The 17191-nt window shown below is 40.6% G+C and overlaps 1 protein-coding gene across 1 annotated transcript in view; it reads right to left on the bottom strand.

The window, feature by feature from the left end:
- Window positions 1–4466: 4466 nt before the first annotated feature.
- The window catches only part of TMEM163 (transmembrane protein 163), a 125047-nt gene continuing 112322 nt past the window's right edge, over window positions 4467–17191 (bottom strand). Inside the window, exons 6-8 of the mRNA XM_019472197.1 lie at window positions 10172–10283; window positions 5969–6110; window positions 4467–4527 (exon numbers count right to left, since the gene is read on the bottom strand). Coding sequence (XP_019327742.1) covers window positions 4467–4527; window positions 5969–6110; window positions 10172–10283 — 315 coding nt within the window. The remainder of the gene's footprint in view (window positions 4528–5968; window positions 6111–10171; window positions 10284–17191) is intronic.

Here is a 17191-nt window from a genome sequence, read left to right as displayed (position 1 = left end):
AGAGGAGCAGCCGTGCTGGCCAGAGTGAGTAGCACCAAACAGGTAAAAGTAAGAACCTTTCAGTGCTGCCTCAAATACCGATCTTGTGGCTGAAAGGAAAACATCAGCTGCCAAACGTGGGAGGAACAGGAGAGGGAAATATCTCTGGGTTGTCTGCTATTTCATTTAATTACGCTCTCCAGTTGCGTAACCTGGACCTACACGCCAGGCCGCAGGAATGTGTTTTTGTGTGCTGCTCCTGCTTCGTTACTGGTCCTCGATAAACACAGCCACAGGCTCGGTGATGGGCTTTGTCACAGCACCACTTGGTGGCAGTGCACCTAACACCGACTAGCAGCAGACTCTTGGGAGCAGTGGTAAGATATTACAGGTGCTGTGAGCACAGCAAAACACTTTCCTACTTGCAGGCTCTGGATGGGACATCTACACAAGTCCATGCGTCCCAGGGATAATCTCTGGTCAGGTAGCTTCAGCATTTCCTTATCTCTGGTGCTGCAGAGGCAGCTTGCTGCTATCGTGGCCACCTGTTTAATACTCCATCCTCAGAGACTTCAAAAGAAAATGGGTAGTAAAGACGTTTCTTGAGTATAAATTTGACTGTCTAGGGAAAACACATTGCCAGGTTGGGAACAAACATTCCTGCTTCGTGTATTATTAAGGCTTAATATTTGCCTGGTGACCTAGCATCTCCATGAGCTGGCCCACAAAAAGGGATGCCGGAAACGTCTACACTTTTTCCCAGGCAGCTGGGACTGCAGCAATGCAAATGGTATTGTTAGCAGTGAGGAACTCTGCGGTACCTTCCCAGGTGCAGGTATACCTAGAGCTGAGTTTGCCCACGTCTGAGAAGCTTCTTGTCTGGGGTCTTTGCTTCAGGTCCATTTCGGGAACATCATTTTCAGCAAGGAGCTTCTTTTGAGACTCTCTTTTTCCACCATGGTTGGATCATGCTTATTTATGGCTTACCTACTATTGCTAGGAGTGAAATGCGACTAAATCAGCAAGGGATGTTAGTCTAGCAATTTCTTGATGACAATCTGGCTTCAAAAAATCTGGCTTTTAGCTAGAAATGGAACTTTATCATTTTCCATTATTAAAATACACTTCATGGCTACCTGGTGTATGCGGGGCATGGGGTGGGATTCAAGACTGCAGCTGGTGTAATCCTTACTGTCAGAGTTTTTGGTAGCTTCCTTCTCTGCAGAACAATATGGCCAAGTTCAAAGGATCTGCTCAGATTCGTAGTCATTTGCAGGGATTAATTTGCAATTCTGAGTTTGGCCTGACTTTAATAAGTGTCAGTTTGCAGTCTCTGTGCTGGCCAGTGCTGTTCCTTGTACGAACACTGAAGCTCCTTCCCTGTGTCCTGTGCACAACAAAGAGCATTTGGCAGTGCTGTCACGCTTCTACAGCCTGTGATCACCAAGCAAAATATTATGTTGGCCAGTGCCAAGTTCCAGGTGATTAGTCCAAGTGCTTTTGAGCTATTTCAGCTTTTGAAAAGCCCAGCTTAGCTGGAAGCACACTTGTTATCTCATAGTTAGAAAAATCAACTGGCACAGACATTTAATAAAGCAAAGTAACACAGAAAGTTACCTTTGAGGGTGGCTGGCTAGAGCAGAGTGTCTCAGTAAATTGGATGAGCAGTTACTTTCTTTCCTATTGTCACGTACCATACAAAGTCTCCCTGACACTAGCCGGCTTCATCAGCATGTATTTGCTTTCATTTCCGAGTATCATTATTTCCTGGTCTTTCTTTTTCCTTTTAAGGTCTTTTTCCTTTTATCCTTTTAAGTATCACAAGTATTTCAGTTATTTTCTTGTATTTACCTGCTAATATCAGAAACGCTTTGAAGCACCTGTGGTAACTGAAAAGTTTCTGCAATTAGTTTAAATTAATCTGATAAGAAAAAGTATGATTAACCACATCTCCTTTTCAAAGGCTAGGCAGCTGGAGTCTGTACTTACACACATCCCCTAAGAGCATTCCGGAGTTCCAGAAAGAAGTGTGCAACTTCATTTGCTCAGCGTTAAGCTTTGCTTCATGCATGAACACATCTGCATAGTCCTGTGCTCCTATATACATTTAACAGAATTATTTAATGTTGGAGCTGGGTGTTGGTCTCAATGACGTCCTACATACTTGCAATGGTCTAGGACTTCTGTGTTGCAAAGGTTACATCAGGAGTTAAGTACCTTGCCACAACCAATTACACCTTCTCACTTTCCTGCAGAAGCAGTCGGCGCTGGCCTCTCCTACAAACAGGCTGCGGGAGCACATGGCCCTGCGGGGCAGCACTTTTAGCAGTTCCCAAGTGTCATTCTAACAACTAGCAATGGGACTGGAGAAGTAATAAAGCCCCTGGAGAGGCGGGAGAGGGTAAACAGTACTAATAAAACTAACAAAACCGTGAAATGTCTAATATAGCTATGTTCAGGGTCTGGTTCTATGATGCTGAGGCTGAAGATGTGCGACCAAAGCTAGTTAATCAATGAGGAAATATCTGTTCCACAGCTCACTTCATGGAACTATGAGTTAGAGAAGAAGCATAGTGGGAAAATATCAGGACTAAGCAAAAGCGTAACAAATTAGGAACTCGTGTAGGAAGAAGGGGTCTTGGGGTGGTATTTGATATTTAAAAATTCACCTGTGATGAGTACAGTGACAACTCCTGTACTTTACAGTCTTTCTGGAGTCCTTGCTGAATGCATTTATGAAGCAGGTCCTTTGTCTTGTCAAGCATTGTACTTATTTGCATCTTACTGCTGAGTGACACAATGATCACTAACATCATCCTGTGACAGCAAGGCACAAGCAGCATCAGCTCTGATGATAGCAACAATATTATAAAGTTTGCATACAAATACTTATGCAAACTTAATTGATCCAAAATATGTGTAAACAAACTATAGCAGCAAAACAAAATTCATTTTGCCATAAAGAATTATCTGTTTCAAGCAGAACTGAGTGTCATCTTTCCAATATTGTGCACCTCATATAGGCACTGTCAGGTCGGTGAAACCCTTGGGTGGTCTCTTCCTACAGATATCATTTGGTGTTGGCTTTTACTAAAGATCCTTAAGGATCTGGCTGAGAACTTGCTAAGTGACATATGATGGGAAATACAGTTTTAGCATCACAAGGCACCAGTAAAAAACCCAGTGTCCCCACTGTACATCAATCACTGAACAGTCTCATTGTACATCTGCTCTAGTTTATGTAGTCTATTGTCGTGTACTTGGCTACTTGGCTACTTACCAGGCTCCTATTTCAAACTCGACAGTGGACTGTCTATTTTTTATCCACCTGTGATAAACAGAAGCAACAATACTGGTTCTGTGCTGTGAAAACCAACCTGGAACATATAAAATAAAGAGAAAATGGATATAGCCAGAGAATCCAGTTTAATAGGCTGCTATACAGGAAGACTTTGTTCTATGATACATTCTGGAAATAGTTTTCAAATGTAACTTACAGATACTGTATAAAATAGATACCGGTTTTATTGATTATACATCAAGATTCTTTGATAATTTAACCCGCTATTAAGTAATATGAGAGATGTGTGATGGAAGGTGAGCAACACTTTACAGGACAACCTAAATCTAATAAATAGATCTGTATCTCACCACCAGATTGAGCCACTGCTGTGCCGTCGTCAGACTACAGAGCAACCACAAAGTCACACACGCTGGTACATCTGCGTATAGTATAAGAGAAGATGAAAATCCCACTCCTCAAGCGGCTCCTCTTCCTTGCACAACTTTTTGGCTTTGGTCTGTACAGTAATACTGTGTGTGCTTGTTTGGTCCATGCAAAGCTATGAACAGTATCTCGTTAAGAAAAAAATAGAATTTAAATTGAAGAGGTATAGTTTCAGTTAATTTAGGATTAAAATGAAGTATCTCTCTGATCACAGAAAGGTTTGTACCTGCTCTTTCCGTGCGTCTATTTGAATGGGGGGGAGGAAGTAGCTACTTAAGTGTTTTAAGCAACACAGCTCTCGGTGTCCAGACTCTACGTAGGATACTCTGTTAGCCGAAGAGGTTAGCAAGGATTGTACTTCTGTTACAGCAAGTGTTTGGGAAAATACAGGCCAGAGGGAAAAAAAAAACAAGATCTGAAACTGGCACTTCTTTACCCACAGGCTTATCACACCATTAAGAACACTTTCACTCTGGAATATACAACATGGCAGCTGGGTTAAAACTGCAAACTGCATGTTTTCTATTGTCACAGGAATCAATAGCATACTTGAAAAAAAAAAAAAATGCTGCTGTTTTGCTGAATTGCAAGCAGTGTGCACATATGCCAGTTTTACAGAGAGATTTCCCATTAAAACATACTTCAACAAAAACAGACCACGGGAAACAAACTGCATATTTAGTAAAATACCATTGGCACCACTTGCCAAAATGTACGATGCTGTAGTTTTACAGTCCTGACAGAGGAGAGGGTGTGATCTTCACTCAAACATTTCATAATGGCGCGTTTGCCTTACACGGGGTATCATATCGATAAGCAACCTGGAGAGGAAAGCACAAGGGTGTTGATGCAGAGACACAGGAAAGCCCTGGAACTGGGGTCTTCTCTTTACTTATAAATATTATTTTATTTTATGAATTAAAAAGAACTCAGAGGTAGTAACAGCCTTATCTTGCGTTCTCCTGATCAGAATTAATTCCGCCCCACAATTAATTCTGCCCAAAAGGGAGTGTAAAACAAACTGTGTGGAGAGGGGCTCTCCTTCAGGAAGCTCGGATGCACGGCTGCATTGAGAAACTGAAATGCACAGCAGCAGCCACTTCTGGCTGGAGAAGCCATGGAGGGATTAGTGGGAAAGGGACTGTTGTAGCAACCTGTGTCACACCAGGCTGCTGTAAGAAGGTATCTACCAGCAGAGGAGAATTGCAGTAGTTTCACAAACTGTAAAATCAGGTAGTTGCCAAAACAGAATTTAGTTTTATCCTTCATTAGCCTTCATGCATCCTGGTGACACAGTGGTTGAGCGCACTGGCAAGCAGACTGATGTAGGTAGCATGAGTTTCAGTGGCTGTACAAAATGTTTCTGATGCTGTTTGGTATGTTTAAATACTTCTGTATGGATTTGCCTCTACAGTTTTCCAGAACAGTTAGTTTTACAATGGAAATAGTGATTATAGCGATTTTTCCAAGAATGGCATTCCCCATTAAAATGTTAATTTAAGTTTCCAAGTTTAAAAAAAACCCACACAGCTTCCAGATGACGGCTTACTGCAGCCTGGCCAAGGTCTGCTTCTCAACAGGCACGATTCCAATTAACTAAGATGCTACACCTCCCCTTTCTCTTATGGCAGAAAGGGGGATAAAACGCAAAACCCTTAGTTAGATTCCATGCAGCCAAGGGAAATCATGGCAGCAATGAAGCACACGGCAGAGCTTCATTTGATTTTATTCTATTTCTGGTGTCGTGAATCAATAAAGCATCTTAAAATTCAATAGAAACAACGTTTGAAACACGACTGGCTAACCTTCAGTTGAGAAGTTGCTATAGGGTAGCGCTAGGATGAAAATCGCTAGCAAGATCATTCTTTAAACTTGGGCACCTTACCTTTAACCTAGACTTTCTTTGGAAAAAAGCAGTGCTTAGAAAATGTGCCACAAAAGCAACAGGGACTGGTTTTACCCAAGATTTGTGGTTATTTTTCAAATATTTCAAACCTTGTATTTCCAAATTCAGGTATACAAAAGTCTTCTAAAATGATTCCAATTTCTTTTTAAGTCCTGGCTTCCTTCCAACCGATGTGAGACACACAATCTTTTATCCCTTTCCACACACTCTGCTTCAGTATTGGCAGCTAGTCTAATAAATTCCAGTGACTGATTTTACTGGAGTTATAAAAGCCTTTAAGAGCTCTGGCTTACTACATTAAACAGACAGCCCATCTGCTGTACATACTGAAATACCTGCTAGCGGGAGATACTCACTTGATTCCATAGGCAAATATTGTAAGTCCAATTAAGACTCCTATACTGCCATCCAGATACCAGACAGAAGAATTGTGTTTAAAAACTTCTGCACTAAGAAGGATGGAAAATCCCATTATTCCACCTACAAGAGAGTTGAAACCTAGAAGGGAAAAAAAAATAATTAAAGGAAGAACCAAATCTCAAGGAATTTGCTTTAACCATCTCGCCTAAGAAGAGGTAATTATTATAGTTAGAACTTCAAAGGCCACTTCGTAAGGTACCCAAAGGCTCTCACTTTCTCTGAAAAGGAGCAAACTGGAGCCCAGTATACCCAAGGAGCTCATGAACAGGAAAATGGTTTTGCACAGTAATGTTTCAAAGACCTTCTCTTGAAGCTTGTTACCCCATTCCACCATATATTTATTTACAGGTACTTGGCACTATAGCTTAGAGCTGCATACGCTGCTGAATGCATTAGGGAAGACATACAGCATAATCCTAGGAATATTTTCCATTTGTGCCTTAGACATATCACAGGAGCTTCCTATCTATTATTCACAATTTTTATGAACATCCTTTTAGATTCCTCTTTCTTTTTTAAACCCTTTCTCTTTGTCTCCAAGATTGTCCCTTCAAAATTCTCCCAGAGCTCTTGGAATAATTAATGCCATTTTTCCTTCAACTCTTGTTTGATTGGTTATTGTTTTGGGGTTTTTTTAAGTCATCCCTTGTGTTCATTTTTTTCCCCCTTTTTCTGATTTTTTTTTTTCCTCAATAACCCAAAAGACATCACTGTTGTTCTACAAAAAAAATGTCACTGATAATGCAATCATTTGGTAGATACATATACTATTTAACCTAGTTAACAAATGAAAAATCAAACCTGAAATATTCTATATTCCTTGGTGAGTCAACTCTAGTCAGCTGCTGCTTATAGTACTTAGCCACTTTTTTCCAATTCCCCATGACTGCCAACAGCCACACAGATGACACTTACGTATTCCTGAATGTCTCCTTTGATCCAGACCTCTCACATCCAGTCCTTACCTAAATCATGTTAAGTCTTTCTGAAAGATGTAGCTAAAAATTGACCTTTCCTAGGTACCCTACAGCTGAAATGCTTGTATAAACCATGAATAATTTGATTAAGAGTCACCAGATCCCTGTCAGTGGGTACTTCAATGCAAAGGAAACCCTGGCATGGAAAAGCACGTGCTACTTAGCAAGTCTGCAGCAGAACGGGGCACACAAAAGTTTCAGACTTTTAGCCCTGCAAAGAAAAAGGGGTTGGGGTTTTTTTGGACTGTGGCAGTGCATTCTACAATTGGTAGCACAGGCGTTGCATGTAAATGCCTGATTATTGGATTAATTGTACCAGTACAGTTAAACCAATATAGACACAATTACTCTGTCAACACTCTAGTCTAGAAGAATCCTGATCCTTTTTTATTCCTAGGCAATATAACTTACACTGCTAATACATGTCGATGAAATATATCATGTGTATGTGTATGTATAAAGAACATATAAAGAATATTAAGTATAAATTAATTAACCATGAATTTAAACCAGTGTTACTTCCCCTGCTCCAGCTTAAGTCAGAATCCATCAGCATGATACGCAAAAGGCAGGAATGACACATTTTCTTGCCCTTATTGGTTGATGGTTCCAAATGATCTAAAAGCTACTTACAAAGGAAATTGTTTTCTCTTCCTGACTGTCATTCAGTCAAACCTTTCTTTGCTGATGTGGCAGGAAACCATGTAATGGCTGCAGGTATTCATCCAGACACCATGTTCCGTGCATAAGGCTAGCACAGGAAAAAACAGGTGGCTAAATCTGGGAAGGAAGAAGGTATCTAAAACCTACAGGAAGGTTGGCTGACATCACCTAACTGTCACATATCTGCATTCGTCCTCTGAGATGTTACAAAATTCAAGATAGGAAATGGCTGTTTTTACTATGCCAAAGGCCATGAGCTTTTGCTATAAACAAATTGTATAAATAACATTTTGCCTTATTAGGATTCATACATTTAGGCTTTAAAGAGATATTGTTGTCGAGCCCTACCCTAAAACAAAATTATTCTTAAAAAAAAAAATCGTTATTAGAGGTTGACATGTATGAGAGAGAGTTTGCTGTTTTGAAAATAAACCTATTTTTCAGGAAGAAAAATGTATGCTCTTGTTACTCAACAGTTTGTTTTGGTCTACAGCCAGTGATCGCAGGAGGTAAATTAGCAGGAAACAGAAAACACTAAAAAAAGATACGCAAGGGAGTGCTAAATCTGTCTCAGCTGCTGAATCACACTGTCTCCTCCTGATTGTTAATAAATCAAGTATATATGTAAAAGAAAATTGTATGCTTTTGTTACTAAAACCTGTTTGTTGGTCTACAGCCAGTGATCGCAGGAGGTAAATTAGCAGGAAACAGAAAACACTAAAAAAAGATACGCAAGGGAGTGCTAAATCTGTCTCAGCTGCTGAATCACACTGTCTCCTCCTGATTGTTAATAAATCAAGTATATATGTAAATATATCTTGTGAAAGAAGATATTTAACCGCACATGGTAAGATCAGCCTCCTACATTTTCTATAGTTCTGAAGGAGAGAAGAGAGAGATAGAAACCAGACCGAGGTAATTGTATACTTTATTCCCTAATTTTTTTAATCAAAGAATGAGCAATCTCCAGCTCAGAAGCAATATAATTAGCACGAGGATGTAATTATGGGAGAAGAGATTTCCGTGTCATACAGGAGACCAGTTCAGAGCTAGAGTTATTCAGGAATTTTTCAGCAAGTATTTTGTCTGAAAAAACTGCTCTGTTTCAAAAACAAGCTACATTTTTTAAAAGGGAGGGTTAATCATTTGCCTGCCTCAACACAGTTCTGAAACAGTCAACATGTCCCACTTACTTACACTCGGACAGCAGAGGAAGTCAGACTCACTGGTCTGTAGTTCCCAGGATCCTTTCCAGAATCCTTTTTGCAGGTTGGAGATCTTTTTGTGTCAAAATGTCTAGGGTGGCAGAGTCCATAGTAAAGAATAAGATCACTGAATACTGCTGTTTTGATTCCTTTTTTGCCTATTTTGTATTTAAAATATAAATACTCATGAAGTATTTCTATAAGTGGGACGATCTAAAATACAAATACTCATAATATGTGTTATCACACATCACCAAAAAAATTTTGAATATGCTTAAATTACTTAAAATAAAGCAATTGTATGTATCCGTAGAGTAAGCTGAAAATCGAGTTTCCTTAAAGTGAAATCTTTAGCAGAGTAAAATAATTTATGTACCACAATCCATGAATCATTAACACCCTGCCATGCATGTTTACAGAGCATTTCAAACTGTCTTGGCCTTGCAGATAAAATCTGGTAGAGATTGCACGGTGAAATCACCACCACTGTGTCCTCACTTGTTGGCAGAGTAGATCCCCGTGGCTTTCTGAAGATTCACAAGCTTGAGCCTTGTCAGTAAGAGGTGTATCTGAACCTACCTTTAAACATACCTTTAAAAACAGCGACGGTCAGGCGCTACACACCTGAGCCAACAGAGTAGTGGCAGTGAGGTCTCCTAAGGATACAGCGGATGAGATTCACCTTGTGACAAACTCCAGCAGGGCCATAGGAGTGTAGGGCAGTAGGCAGGCCAAGGCTTTGTTTTACACATGCAATGCTCAACCAGCTCTACTGAGTGGCAGGAAAAGCACTACGGTGGCAAATTACGTCTACAGGGGGTATGTATGAATGATGGTTGTGATTCCTGCTCAAGGCAGGGCGGCGTTTGCTGCAACAGACTTGCTTCGTTTTAACTATAGGGATGAAATTGTTTACTAGGCATAGGCAGCGAGGATAGATGTGACTTAACCAAAGCTATATAAATTGGTGTCATATCCCCCCTCTGTAGTCAAACCTCTGACTAATACACACCTAATTTATTATATGCTCTACCTCTAACTCTCTATTATTGCTTACTATCCACACATTAACTGTTTGACTTCTACCAGACACACATAGATACCTCATCTGAAATGGGTAAGAGGCTAGTGGTACCACAGACTGTTCTAGGGCTTTGGTGCTTCCCCCCCCAGTGGCCATCTTATTTCGATGCTCTTTCACAGCTGTCATCGTGCAGGGGTCACTCATATCCTCTCTGTCTACAGCATTCCCTGGAAGAGTCTATAAATGCAACAGGATCAACTTCACACTCACCATCGGTTATCAGCGCTCTGCTTGTAAGGACCTTTCCCAGCATAAATTTGATTACTGCCAAGACAGTGCAAAGGATTCCACTTAAAATGGAGACACTATACAGAAAATCATCCTGAAAGAAAAGATGTCAGACATTAGTATGTCTTCTGGTCGTGTCCCATATATTAAATGACAAACAGTACTAGTTATTGTGCAGTTATTTGTGCCACTGAAGTATACAACCTGAGAAAAAGATTTCCTGAGTTATGACTTCCATGACAGCTGGTGCTCATTTTGCTTATCATTTTGCCATCTGTAATTGCTTTTGCAAACATAATTACTGACAGTTCCAAGCAACAAATTTTGAATTGACCCAAACTCCTCAGAATCAAGAGGTTATATACCTGCAGGACTGACTGCAGACTGCCTAGTAGTCCAGTGTCTAATGCAATCGGTAATGAAGTCCCCACATACAGGGTAAAGGTTTGAGAGTAGAATCCAACTTACCAGACCTTTGTTGATTTTTGGTGTGAGAAATAACCATTTAATATTGTTTCTGATTCTGCGCTTGCTTTGGGTTTGTTTCATTTCCTTCTTCTAAGGTAAAGTCTGGTCCAAGCTACATCCGTAAGAGTTTTGCTACTGCTGTGCAAAGTCAGGTTTAGCTCTTTCTTAGAAAACAAATTTTCCATGGACTTTCATTTCACAGCTACAGAAATATCCACATTGCTTAATTTGAATGTATAACATGGGCTCCCTAGGCTCCCTCAACAGAAAGCTGTGTGTCTATGTAGGGCAAATAAAAGTAATTAATTGTTTAACATACATTCTCTAAAAGGTCATCTGGAGGCACCTACCTCTTTCTCCTGACTATTTTGTGTTTGGTTGGGGTGGGAGGAAACACCCCCGGGCACTGAAACACCTGCATTGCAATAAGGTGCCTAAAGGGAGTCCCTGTGCCTTCTCCCCCTGAGGTACATCAGCCCATAGGCTATGCAGAGAAACCCAAGCGAGCTCTTAGCATGCTTGCCTGCCATCTAACCACAGAGCTTTGAAATAGATTAATTTATTACCCTTAATAGAAGCTTTAATTTAAGCTGTTGCAACATCAGTACAAATAAAGGAAATAGCAAGAATTTTTTTTTTTTAGTCTGCAGGTCTAAGTGGGCCAGTGCCATTGGGACCTTGTTACTGATTAAAACACTGGCAAAAATCCCCGTTGATAGTAAACATTGTCATGATGATTCATCATCAGCTCCATCCATTTTCATTATTTTAGCAGAAATTCAAAACCCAAAGAAATCAAAAAATGTTTTTCAAAGCTGCTTAGGAAGATACTGGGAATTAGATTACTGGTATAATGTACTCACATCCCTAAATAAATCATTCAATATATTTTTATACAATTTTTTATGTCATATAATTTTCAAAGTCTACTTCATTCACTCTCAGTCATGAGCTTATTCTCTCTAGTCCTGGTACGATATTGAATATTAAGACAAAATGCACTGAGGGAAAGAAACTAAAATAGAAGCAGTGAGAACAAAGAACTCAAGCACTGGGTAAAGGTAGGATAAAAAGCATTTATAAAACTATTCTAACAAAATGACTAGAAAATACCCAGGCAATTTTGGAGTGCTAGGGAAGGACTAAGGAAGGATTGGGAATATTTGCTTGCTGTCAGCCTAACAAGGAAAGTTGGGAGTTTTCAGAAGATCTGAAATGACAACAAAGCTCCAAAAGTCTGGATAAGCTTTGCAAAAAGCACTTGAAATTTGAGATCCTTGTCAAATTCATGCCTCTAAATTTCATGCATCTTTCTCAAAAATGTATATTCACCATGCCCAAAGACTTACCTTTGATAGTCCGACAAATTCTGATTATTCTTGAGGTTTTATCTAATCTATTCTAATATTTTATTAGAGATTTTATGTAATATTTAATATACAGCATATGTGTGAGACTTCAGAATAATCTGAAGCAGAATGATATGCTCCATCAACATAGCCACCTCTACCCCAACCTGCCGAGTTAGCATTCAGAGTGCCGTTCCCGTACTATCAAACAGAATGTGAGCTTCCCATAGACGAGTGAGTTTGGGTTTTACTTTAACCCAGTAACAGTAAGCGTGGCAAGCAAACCTGCTTGTGATGCTCTCAAGAGCATGAAGGCCCCTCCCTCACTAAAAGGCGAGTGAGGAGGGGATGAAAAGAGCAATGCAGAGAGATGTACAAACTTGATGAGCTCTCAGCCATGCACAGGCCAGTGGCTAGCCCCAGCTTTCCACTGGCAACGTGTGTTGGGTGAGTGCTCAATGGCGTAACCAACAGTTCAACACTGTGTTTCTCTTGCATCTCACTTGCCAATGCTCAATGACTACATGAGATCTCTTCTTTCATCTTCACCCCACAGACTCTCCAAAAACTTACTGATAGCTCCCAGGCATCCCTACCTCTTGTCTTCATCTTCCTCCTCAGCAAAGTACAAGCTTTGTCATTAGCACAGAACTGAACGTTGTAGACCCAGTGGAGGTGACAGCATAAATTACTTTGCTATCAAAAGTTATGTTACTGTCAGCCTTGGGCTGACAAAATGCAGATTTCCTACACCAGATTTCCTACATCCCCTATTCTTGGGGATGGACCTGCAAACAATTACAAATTCACATAGTTTGGAAAAAACTACAAATCCCAATACAAACAATTTTGAAAATTATTGATACAGATGTTCAAAAGTCCAAGTATTAATTCAGAACCTTGAAAATGTTATGCCTTATTCCCTGTGTTATAGTGCAAGATTTCATCCTGTGCATGGCACCTTATTTTGAGCTGGTTTGGTTTTTTTGCGTCACAGCATGTACCATAGATTTTTGGGGTGAATTCAGTTTTTTTCCTGCATGTGTCACTAAACTCACGGTATGTGGGAATGCATCTTGCCATTTGTTCCAGCTATACGGTTGTGATCAAAATTAGTCTAGCCACAAAATTAGTCTAGAATCCAAGAATTACTTAAATGTGATATAGATTTCTGAATCAACTCGTGAAGTGAATTAATGATTCAGGAACCAGAAATTCTTCATAAGTTTGGTGGTTCTTTTCACTGAATCACAGAAGACAAGCTCATTTTGTTGCTAATACTAATCCAATAACCACTGGTGATGCAGAAGACCTGACAAATCCAAGCTCCTTTGTTATCACAGTGGACACAGAAAGGGAAGAAATTAAAAAAACCTGCTCTTAATGCAAAAGCCTCAGCAGTTTCTTGCTTTAGACTGTGCCAAACAGATTTTCAGAAGACAATATTCCTTTTTATCTCTCTAAACCGCTAAATCTAAATAATAGCTAAAATCACGATCTCCAGTTGTGTGCAGCTTTTCGCAACAGCCACGGGGAGGCAGCAGACACCTGAATAACTGAGCGCACGATGCAGAAAGACAAAACCAAAGAGGAAAAAGTCTTAAATTCACTTTCCTCAGTACTTTGCTATGCTTTCTGGGTGTCCAGGCACCCAAGAGCTGGAAGAAGAAGGGTGAGGCTACTTGCTACTAACAAGAAGGTTTTGCAGATGTAAGAGATCAGCCCAAAATACGTGGCGAAGCCCAGCAACATGGACAGCCCCTGTGGCACATTGCCTGAGCAGGTGAGGCGGTAACAGGAGAGAAACAGCTCAGAACGCTGCCTTGGCGCTACTTTGCTGCAATGATCAGAAGCTGGAACCAGTTTAGGACAGCGGCTGGCTGCACTGGTACGCTACGAGTCAGGACGTCATGGTTGGAAGCGCCTGCTAAGAGGGATTCAACAAATTACCTGAGGGAGGGCTGCTGCGGGCTTAGCACCTGGGCTGGAGCCTCACGGAGTCAGCTGGCTGACGGGACACACGACTGACACATGCACTTTACTGTAGTGCTATGGGCTCCGAAGAGTTAAACACATCAGAGTTAAACACATCATAATGTGCATGTGAAATGATTCCCATTAAACTAACTCATCCTTTGGAGAAATGAAGAAAAGAGAAGCCATAATGGAGATCTAAATTAATAAAATAAGCCTGGCCATCTGGCACCATCTCCCTCCGGATCTTCCCGCAGTCCTGCCCTCTCTGTACCCCTTGCCTTCCCATCTGACAGTCATTAAGAGCACGAAGCACATCTAGCCACTGTACACATCCTTGGTGTTATTTTAATTAAAGCACCAGCAAATTGTAACAAATGATAAAAACTTACATTCTGATCATTTCCATATGATAAAGGCTTCTCAGCGTGGTAAATAAAGCTCGCTCTTTTTCCATTTCTTTTCATCATATTCCCTCATTACTACTACACTGTACATGAGACCTTAATTAAAGGACACACATATCTTATTAGATGGCTTCATGTATAAAACAGCACTGTACATAAAGCGAGGTGCCCATCCTGGACTGCCACCTCATTACACAGCACTCTAATAGCTACGATGTCCCTATTTAAAATTTATTTTATGCAAGATTTTATGCTGTGATGGTTTCCCAAAATAAATCTTTCCTAGGATGCTCTTGTTTCGGTCCTAGGAAAGGAATAATAGAAGTCAGCAGGCAGCTTTCCTCCACTTTATCCAAACACATTGCCCCCACCGGTGCAGCTGAGAAAAGGGGTCTTCAAAAATGTGACAACAGTTCTGTCCCTGCTTTCAAGGATTTCACCAAAAGCAGCAGTAACCTTATGGCTTAAGGAAAATTTGTTGATGATGATGTTGTGACTTTGATCTCTTTCTGAATCTATCGTAGAAACTAAAAAAAAGGCACAGGGGATGCTTCAGTGCTTAGCTTATTAGGTGGAGATATTTTAACCCAATTCCCAGCCTAGTAACTAAATTTCAGCTGATTTGTGCTCCTAATCTTTTCCTAGAATGCATCTTGCTAATTCTGACCCTAAAACTTTGCCCTGATTTCATATATTATTTCTACCAACTCCCTTCCGCCCCCTCTCCTTTAATTACAGTCCTTTCACTTCCACTTCTGGGATGTAAAAATGTTCTCATTTCACCCAAAGCGTACAATGTTGAGTAAAAAGGTATTCATCGGTATGGGAGGAAGAAGGCATGTTCAGTGTTCCTCCACAGTGGTCACAACACATACAATATCATGATTAAAATCTATGTGTGATCCTCCTCTCTGGCCCTCCTTGGTAGCTCATTCTAGTGCGATCCCAAAACAAGATTCTTCTCCCGCCCCCCAACAGCTACAGGTTTCCTTCCACTCTTCTGCCGTCTCCTTAGCTTCCTCTGTGAACCAGCCAAAGGCTGAACCACCTCCCCACTCCCGCAGGACCTGGGAATTACTGGTACCACCTTTTTCATGCCATTTTTTCCCTTCCCAGAGAAGCCGGTGTCTCATGGTGTTGTACCTCTGCTGAGCCTTGCTCATCTTGGCTGAGGAGGTAGGGACACGTTTCTGGAACACTACAGATGCTGTTGGCAGGAGCGATGTCATGGCTAGCCCAAACTGAGCTGAGTTTGTGTTGTTAAATACTAATTTTGCCCATCTCTGCAACTCACCATCTGTCTCACAGGTCCTGACAATGACCCTTCTTCAGTCCAGGTGACTGGTCACCATCCTCCACAGCACCCGTCAGGGCCTGCTACCACTCTGCTCCCCATCCCTACCTTAACATGCCTCCCACTGCCTCCCGCTCCTGCAGGTCCCTCAGCAGCTCTCACGTCATCTGGGCACACCGGCTGTGGGATCGCTAAAAGCCCCTCTGCGGAGCATGTTACTTAACCAAAAAGGACTGGCTTCCCTCCTCTTCCCCTGAAGGTTTCTGTTTATATAGATAGTAACAGAGAAGTTTCTAATACAAACACTTTAAAAAAAAAAAAAAGGTCCAAATCTCTGTCATACTTTCTCCCAAGTAATAAATAGTTTATGTAATCAGTCTAGAGGGAGCTTCTGGGAAGCTGGAGGGTCTCTCTCATCAGCTAACTTCAAAAGGGACAAGAGTTTTAATTGCACTTCACTGTCAGAAAACAAACCGACAGCCCAGTGTCTGACTCAAGTAGGAGACAGTCTCTTCACATGGAGATATAAAGATCTATTATTAGTACAAAAAAAACCACCCCAAAAATCTTATGAATGTTTAAACTTCCATCTTTTGTGCTGAAGTGCTGTGACAAAGCAACTCCACAGCGCAGAACACTTCTTCAAGAGACAGATAACAAAGACAGGGTGTGCTGAATGCCATGGCGGGGGCACTGGGGCCAGGAACCGAGGGGCTATGAACTCCGGAGAACTATCTTAGGTGACCTTAGGACTCCTGTAAAAGGTCTGCTTGAAACTCTAAGATCACTTGTGCTTCCCATTTTCCCAGAATTAATGTACATCGTTTTAGCATCAAACAGCTATAAAACATAATTTAAAATGGTATTTGTCCACCCTCAGAAGTGTCCTTCTAGTGAGACTGCCATTTTTCCAATTAGTAGGGGACTGAGACCAGCAATACATTGCACATAACCTACCAAGTGGCTAGCAGTTGCCAACTTTTATTTCTTATCACCGTGTGGTAAAGTCTGAAAACAAGACTTGCCACCAATCACTTGAACAAAGAGTGAAGTGTAGTTGATACGTTTTTCCTAACCCTGGCTTACTAGCTAGTTCAAGTGTCCAGAACATTCTCACCAACATGTAAGAAGTACGTGTATTTTGGGGTTAAATGAATTGTTTAAGGCCACATACCAAATCAGCAAACCATACATAATAGGTAACAATTATAAAACAGGATTCTAATGTATAATTAATTTATATGGTACTTTGACTTGAAATGGTAAGCAATAAATTATATATATATATGAGAGATTAGAAATGAGTAGGGAAGTATGTATAAGGACATATGTGCATATAATCACAAGTATTACTTGCTATATTGCTATTGACCTATAATTCAACTGTTGACATTGTTAAATATATTTATGATGTAGTTATTATAAGTTATTAAAGTAGTAAATAAATTAGAACTCAAAGCTACACTGTGCCATCTCTAGCTTCCCATTTCAACTGTAATCAATAGTATAT

Source organism: Aptenodytes forsteri, unplaced genomic scaffold, assembly GCF_000699145.1.
Source record: "Aptenodytes forsteri isolate BGI_AS27 unplaced genomic scaffold, ASM69914v1 Scaffold11, whole genome shotgun sequence".
Lineage (NCBI taxonomy): Eukaryota > Metazoa > Chordata > Aves > Sphenisciformes > Spheniscidae > Aptenodytes > Aptenodytes forsteri.
This window is presented reverse-complemented; position numbering and strand designations above follow the sequence as displayed.